The sequence below is a fragment of the Polypterus senegalus genome, chromosome 11, assembly GCF_016835505.1.
Source record: "Polypterus senegalus isolate Bchr_013 chromosome 11, ASM1683550v1, whole genome shotgun sequence".
Lineage (NCBI taxonomy): Eukaryota > Metazoa > Chordata > Cladistia > Polypteriformes > Polypteridae > Polypterus > Polypterus senegalus.
Genome location: NC_053164.1, coordinates 144,878,550 through 144,886,835, shown reverse-complemented (window position 1 = coordinate 144,886,835; position 8,286 = coordinate 144,878,550). Strand labels below are relative to the sequence as shown.

Sequence of the window (8,286 nt, the reverse complement as noted above, 5' to 3'; positions counted from 1 at the left end):
ATATATATATATATATATATATAGCAAAATACCTGTGATTGGCAGCGGAGAAGTAAAAAGAAAAGGAAACATTTTAATAATAACGTAACATGACTGACAATGTAATTGTTTTGTCATTGTCATGAGTGTTGCTGGTATATATATATATATATATATATATATATATATATATATATATATATATATATATATATATATATATATATATATATATATATATATACTGTATATACACATTTATATATACAAATCTACATATATATATCCACATATATATATATTAGGGGTGGGACTCGATTAAAAAAATTAATCCAATTAATTAGAGGCTGTGTAAGAATTAATCTTGATTAATCGTATGTAATCGACACGTAAATTTGCCCCAAATCGCAAATGTTTTTTTTTAATTTAAAAGTGTTTTAGTGGGCTTACAGAATCAAATAATAGACATGTACATGAATATTGTAAACTGAAGCTGTTTTAATTTCTGAAAAAAAGCCTTTAAACTGCATTTGAATTCAAAACAGAAACAAAAATATCATCCCTGGTTAAAATTGGGCAGACTTAAAAATAAAGTGGTAGTTTAAGTACTTTAAGTACATTTTCAGAATAGTATTGTCTTTAAATAATAATAACCAAAATTTCAACATAAAGTGCAGTTTTTCTTCTTAAAAAATAAGTCAGAAACATAAAAGGTAATTTGACCAACTTAATCTTTAAACTCTGAGTAACCTTAGCCAAAATTATTTTGTACATTAGGCTAAAACAGTGTGATCATTGAACATTTTGTAATTAGATGTAATTAGAATTACTAACGGTCACGGAAGTCCAATGATCCCCAGTAAGAGCCACAAAGTCCGCTTTCTGTAATGCATCTAATTTTGCTTGCTTTTCATTGTGCACAAAACCATGCTTTTATCAAGGCTTCGCTCGGGAAGTCGAAATGATCAGTCGTAGGAACGCGCTTTATTCCGACTCTAACATTTTTGTAGCTGTGATGTGTGCATCAGTGTAATGGATGTACCAGGAAATCATGCATTGACAAAAGTTCCCGCTTGCTTGGAATTGAAAGTGTGATTAAATGCGTTATTTTTAACGCGTTATGGAGTACATGCATCGAAGCTTCTCAGCTGTGCTTGTGCTAATAAAGGGAAACATTTTAAAAATAACGTAACATGATTCTGCGTTAACCTAATATTTTTCATACATCCCAAACCAAGGAGATGGGAAGGTAAAATGAATCGGTAGCGCGTACATACTCAGTGCATCCCTCTCGAATCGAACCTCGAATGTCGGCATTAGAGGCTTAAGACTCTACAATTGAGCCACAGCATGTGGCTTGTCTATCTGAGTATGTACTGTAGATAGGGGTATATATATACATTTAAATATATACCCGTATCGCAGTGGAGAAGTAGAAGTTATGAAAAGAAAAGGGAACATTTTAAAAATAACGTAACATGATTGTCAATATACAGTAATTGTTTTGTGAGTGTTATTGAATGTTGCTGTCATCAAGGATTTGATTATCATTATTTCTTTCAATCAGGGTCGTATTTGTACGATGTGTTGTGTTCAAGTTACATTCCGTGTTTGTCAATCGTTGTAAAGATGACAGGTTTCATTCATCGATTAGTTTCTTACTGCATCAATAAACAGCTCGTCTTCTTCTTTATCTGAGACCTGACACACTGCATGCACGGGTTTTTTTACACTGTCTTCCTTTAGCGGGACATTGACTTTTTCCACCGTGTGCTTTGTTTCCACAGTAGCTGCATTTATGAATATGCTTATCAGACGCTTCATATTTTTTGCTGCCTTTTCAACTGTGTAATTCGGTTTTGTTCAGCTCTTTGGAACTGTTGCTTTTATCTGTGCACTGCGTCAGTTCACGTGAGCCCTCGGTGTACTTGCATCGAAGGTTCCCAGCTGTGCTGGTGCCATCTCGCTATGTCCATAGCTTTATTTAATGTTACCTTAGTCCTGGCACTTAAAACTTTCTCTCGCAGTTTCGCTGAGTTTGTGTCAAACACCACCCTGACCATCTCATCTTCCTCTCCATAAGCACAGTCCTTCACCCGTGAATATTTACCCGTGGCAGTTTGCTATTGGATTTCGCTGACGGACGGCCTTCTATGGGCAGGCACAAAATTACAAACGCCAGCGGCAGCCTGTCTATGAACTTAATTTAAAGTGTAGGTTTACATCGTGCTTTGTTTCCGAAGTAGCAGAACTCGCTTCTTATTGTTTCGCTGCCTTCTCAATTATATAATGCATGTTTTCTTGAGCGCATTTTTGAGGTCTTCCTGGTTTTCTATGTACTGCGTGATTACGTGGGAGGCGTGATGATGTCACACGAAACTCCGCCCCACGGCGTTGAAGCTCATCTCCATTACAGTAAATGGAGAAAAACTGCTTCCAGTTATGACCATTACGCGTAGAATTTCGATATAAAACCTGCCCAACTTTTGTAAGGAAGCTGTAAGGAATCAACCTGCCAAATTTCAGCCTTCCACCCACACGGGAAGTTGGAGAATTAGTGATGAGTCAGTGAGTGAGTGAGTGAGTGAGGGCTTTGCCTTTTATTAGTATATATATATATATATATATATATATATATATATATATATATATATATATATATATATATAGTACTTATAGTATTATAGTACATACAGATACATGTATAGGTACATAAATGTATATTGTAAAATATGTATATTTGCCATCCGCATTTAGAACATTTGTATATCTATTTATATATATCTATATATCTATTCCCATCTTCACTGTGCTCTTAACTGTACATATCGTATTTAACTGTATATATCGCATTTAACTGTAAATATCGTATTTAACTGTACATAATATGCACATATTATATTTATTGTACTTCTGCTCTTTGCACTTCTGATTAGATGCTAAACTGAATCTCGTTGCCCTGTATTTATACATGTGTAATGACAATAAAGTGAATCTAATCTAATCTAATCTAATCACGCCTTTCTTCGTAGGCTTCAGGTATTCTAGTGTTAAATACATTAATTTGTGTTGATTTAAAATTTGTCATTCCCTGCTGCTTACCGACTGCTGAAAATGTGTGGCCTAGCTAAATTTCATGGTTGGAAAATCTGGCACAACTATAATTGTAATTGAATAGCCCTGCACTAGGTAAACAGCATTCACATGACAGAAACTAGAAGAAAATCAGTACTCTAAAAAAAATATCACTGTTCATATTAGGTTTGGAAAGGACAGTATTATGTTTGTGGCTGCTTTTCTGCTGAAGGACATGGATAACTTGCCATTATACAGTATATATGTATTTTGCTTTTATCCCCTATTTTCACACAGACATAATTTACACATGTGTCTCGGTGCTCTCATACGCTGAATGGTTGCCCAGTGCTACAAATCTTGTTGAAAGATGCACATGCTAATAGGGTTCTGGGGCTTTGTATTATAATGAAAATGTACTACAGTTGTCCATATTGATGGACAGCTTCCTTACTCTTCATTTGACCAACACTCTAACCATAATGATTGCAAAATATACTCCAAGGCCAGCTAACTACAAACATTAACATAAGCTGGTTATCAGGTGTGTGAAACTTCTGCAGATTGCTACTATATATCATAATCTCAAAGAAAATGTCCTTGAACAAAAACTAAAACAAAAATAGTTTTTCCAGCATGACACAGGCTATGAACATTCTAGCACAACTATGAAAGAATGGACTAACAGGATACAAATTATTTTTAAAAACTGTTAAACAATAATAACTGTTAACTGTTAATAATTGCAGCCATATACACTGTAAATTAATTGTCAAAACTTAAAGCTAGTTATCTATAAAACATCCATCCATTATCCAACCCGCTATATCCGAACTACAGGGTCACGGGGGTCTGCAGGAGCCAATCCCAGCCGACACAGAGTGCAAGGCAGGAAACAAACTGCGGGCAGGGCACACACACACACCCCAAGCACACACTAAGGACAATTTACAATCGCCAATGCACCTAACCTGCATGTCTTTGGACTATGGGAGGAAACCAGAGCACCTGGAGGAAACCCATGCAGACACGGGGAGAACATGCAAACTCCAAGCAGCGAGGACCTGGGAAGCAAACCCGGGTCCCCTAACTGCGAGGCAGCAGTGCTACCCACTGCGTATCTATAAAAAACAACCAGTAAAACCAGCAGTATAAGTATGTAAGGAATAATCACCAAAACCTAATAAAACCAAATCTAACAAATTGACTAGTAACTCTTGGTTGCTTTCACAAATGTTAAAGTAGGAGGCACTACTAACAAAATCAGAAAAGCACTTACTTTTACATAAAGGAGTAATATTTTCTGTTGAATATGCAATTCTTAATAAATAATTAAACTATTATGTATATATATAATTTTATACAATGTTATTAGTGTTATATCTGTTGTTTACTTTGTCCTCTTTACTGGTGTTAAAATGCATGTTAACATTATTGCTAAAATGCTAATAATTGTACTACATTTGCTTAAATCATTAAAAAATGAAGGCTTCACATACCTTCAAGCAGCACAGAAACCAAATATAAAATACAAATACATAACATAGTGTATAATCTGAATGCCCTAAAATATTTTTTCCACAGCTGTTAGCACTCTAGCCCTAGCAAAAACTGTTGCAGAAACAATAGCAAAATTACATCTTATAATGCTTCATTCTCTCAAATGAGCTGCAGCAAACTGTGCAACTGTGTTCTATAAAGAGCCTCACAAGCAGGCTGACAATTATATATGTGTGTTTAACAATCCTGACAGTTTCAGTGTGTGTCGTAAAAACATAAACTGTACAAACTATCAACTTCAGTCTGCTCTCTATGTAGTAAAAGCTTCATAAAGCTGACAGCTAGTCTCTGGGATAGTCACTGTGTGTGTGTGTGTAGTAGATAGTCTCTGATAATGATGCTTCATAACTCCTTCCATGTGCATGTACTCAAAATTAAATCTCACAAATTTTAGCTTCTATAAGGGCAAATGTACAAAAACTTCATTTTAGGAGAACATCTTGTTAGCATCCGAGTTACCACAGCATTTACAAGGCCTTCTAGTTGGGCTTTTAATGTCTACATATATTTAGAAGCTAAACACATCTTGAAACCATGCTAATAAGCAAAGAAGGGTTAAGGGCTTTATAAATATTGTAAATAATAAACATAGTGTGTGCTTGAAAAACCACATAACGCTGACAGCTAGCAGTAGTACTGGTTGTAGTCTAAACCTTTACATACTTTGTAGTTCTGAAATGTATATGTGCAGAGGAGTAATGAATTGCAAAAACATTCTCAGTGGGTATTAACTGTATTAGCAAACAATACAATACACAACGCTGAGATATAAGCATACATATGTGTCTATGTCTACATAAAAGAAAACTTGGAGCTTCATAAATGTAGAAGAGAAGAAACACTTAACAGCATTACAAACTTGGGAACCCTGCTTGAGTAGGAACAAGATTCACACTGCTGACAGTAAGCATGTGTAGCCTATATGTGTAGGATATTGCTACTTAACTCTGGTTGCCTTCTTTTATATGTGAAGTTTTACAGCCTCAGCCAATGGTGTGTAAGCAAGCTTTAATTTGCACATGCTTGAGTGTATACGCAAACTTCATAGTGGCAACAGCACTCATTTGTGAGCAATAAGACTTGTTACCAGAGTCACAGACCTGAGAAGCCCGTCTGTGATACTAAATTCTACTTGCACATGAAGCTTTACATTCTTGCACAGTGTGTGAGTGCAAGCTTTACTATAAAGGGAATATATATATATATATATATATATATATATATATATATATATATACATACACAGTATATATGGGGGCTTCTTGTTGCTCACAAATGATGGGAATTGCCACCATGAAGTATGTCAACAAGTGTCTTTATGCTTAGGGCAAAATCATTCACAAAATGAGTGAGCCTTTTTGAGTGGGCACGTGTACTGTACCTTCTAAAAATAACATACATATATGAGCTGCTACAATAGTAAAACAGATAGCCTTATGGCACGTCAACATAGTCTGCTACCTTATATCCTAAAGAGCAAGAAAGCATTTCTATCTTTGTGGTTGTGTGTTAACATAAACCCTCGAAAAGGTCGTCCATCACAATGTGGAAATGCAGAGCCAAATGCTGCACAATTCCGACAGCTTGGCTGGTGTGTACATCTGGTGGTCGAGAGGCACTTCACAAACGTGATAGCAAGCTTTCCAAGCAAGGGGCGGGGTATGAAGTATCCCAAACCTGCCCAGCAGAACGCGTGTGAGCGCGCGTGTGAGTCGCTACGCAGTGACAGCAGCTAGTACAGTCTTCCAAGATAAGGACTGCACGTTTTGGACTGAGCGCACTGCATTGCCCATTGAATAAGTTATAGTAAAATCGTCCGATCAATCGAATCCAGACGCCAATACACTTAACTGCAGAGTCTTGTTCAACTCTATCCATTTTAAAAGGCAGAGTGACGCCAGGGGCCGAGTTGAACCAAGCGCACAAGCAGCCGCAGAGGGAGCACACGCTTGTAGCGTACACACCTGGTGGGACGGGACGGGAAGGTACAGTGTGGTGCAGCGGAGTCTACCTGTGCAGCGCCTTAGCGCACTACTGCAGTATCACCAAGACTATTTTACTTTCAAATCCCACAGTGCAATTGTCCACACGTTTCACTCCACCGCGTTTCATTTGAAATGGACATAATGTGGGATATAAAGAGGCATACCGATAGCGCGGCGTTTGGACAGGCGCACACTCGTTCCTACGAACCTACACACATACATGCGTTCTACCTGGCGGACCCAAGTGACAGCAATCGCGCGGCTTTCTCTCCCTTACCTGCAGTCTTCCTGTGGCCAGTAATTACGGCCTCTCCAGTCACTGGATGTAGCCAGGTGGTACTCTTTGCGTGTTCGCTGTCGACGTGAAAGAAGGAAGAAAAGAAAGAAAAAAAGCAACGGGTGAAAAAAGTGCAAATTAACCACTGAGGGGCCCATGCGTTTGTAATATAATCCGAGGTCGTTCTCCGGCGACTATTTACTTGATAAAGAAGACTCGCCCGTCTCGTGTTACCCCATAACTCCAAGCAGACGGCAGGCAAGAGAGCCAGTCCTGGTTCAGGTCCGCCGCCATGTCTGGCATTCAACCGAGATTGAGACTGAGGGGAGGAGGGGGGAGTTTGGTGGCGCGCCCCGTGGTGAGAACACGGCGGTGCTTAGCAACGGCGTCCATGAACGCGCCGGCAGTAAAACGAGAGCGCGCACGTCTCAGCGACTGCAAGGGCCACCTTTCTACCTGCAGCCTGCAGTTGCCGCTGCGAACAAGCGAGCGAATGAACGAAAGAATAAATAAATAAACCGGGATTCCGGTCATGTTCCACCGCTCCTTGAAATCCCTCTGGAACTTTTTATGCAGACTGGCATGTCTCCAATAAACGGAGGGAAGCTAACATTGAATTATTTCTAAAAAGACAGATATTCTGGGAAATAAGGTACGCAATACATGAGCAGAATTTGAAAATATTTAGATGACACTCAAAAAATGATTCTTCGGGGGTGTTGCTATTACATAGCCAATTTAAATTGAGTTTACTCAAAATGAGAAGATGTCAGTGCTTTATGTATCCGTCTCTGGTAAAACTGATTAAAATGTCTTCGGTGTCACGTTAAGAAGTATAATTTATAAAGGAACCACAGGAATATATTTAATTGTTATAAATATCAGCATCACTCCGTAATAATTTCACGCGTGTATTGCCATAACACAATTGCTTTATGACGACTTTATTTAAGATGAACAAATTTCGAAGCTTCAAAGGTAAATTGTAAGAAAACTTTCCAGTATTTGACTACTTTAACTCGATTCAAGTCAAATTAAGCGCGTTTGTAGGCTTTAGATTTACTTAGTGATAAATATTCATGTGTTTGTGAAAATGGCTCTAGGAAAGTTCATCTCATATAATCTGGCAAAGATATACCACACCATACATCAGAAGACCATGCTTTTCCTCTCTGTGTGAGGATGGGACACAATGTAATATTAATTACATCATCTGGTATAACTGGTTTCTTGGCAGTCTCATTTAATAATGATGTAATTAGGCAGTTGGTTACCAAAGGATTAGAAGATTTGCCAACTTAGTTAATATGTAGAAATAAAGATTCTAGAAACAAAAGCTTCTGTTTTGAATTTTTTTATCCCAGGTCAGGTGCACTGGTGATTCTAAATTGACTCTAGTGTGGGGGGATG

The 8,286-nt window shown here is 37.8% G+C and overlaps 1 protein-coding gene across 11 annotated transcripts in view; it reads right to left on the bottom strand.

Annotated features, from left to right (window-relative positions):
- plekha5 (pleckstrin homology domain containing, family A member 5) overlaps positions 1–7,285 on the bottom strand; it is a 461,083-nt gene extending 453,798 nt beyond the window's left edge. For 8 of the 11 annotated variants that reach the window (XM_039769746.1, XM_039769747.1, XM_039769748.1 and 5 more), the window contains exons 1-2: positions 7,079–7,273; positions 6,877–6,953 (exon numbers count right to left, since the gene is read on the bottom strand). In XM_039769746.1, the coding sequence (XP_039625680.1) occupies positions 6,877–6,953; positions 7,079–7,179 (178 nt within the window). In that variant the 5' untranslated portion in view covers positions 7,180–7,273. Of the gene's footprint in view, positions 1–6,876; positions 6,954–7,078 lie in introns of all 11 variants that reach the window. The other 3 variants (XM_039769759.1, XM_039769760.1, XM_039769758.1) reach the window with 2 other exon arrangements.
- Positions 7,286–8,286: the final 1,001 nt, after the last annotated feature.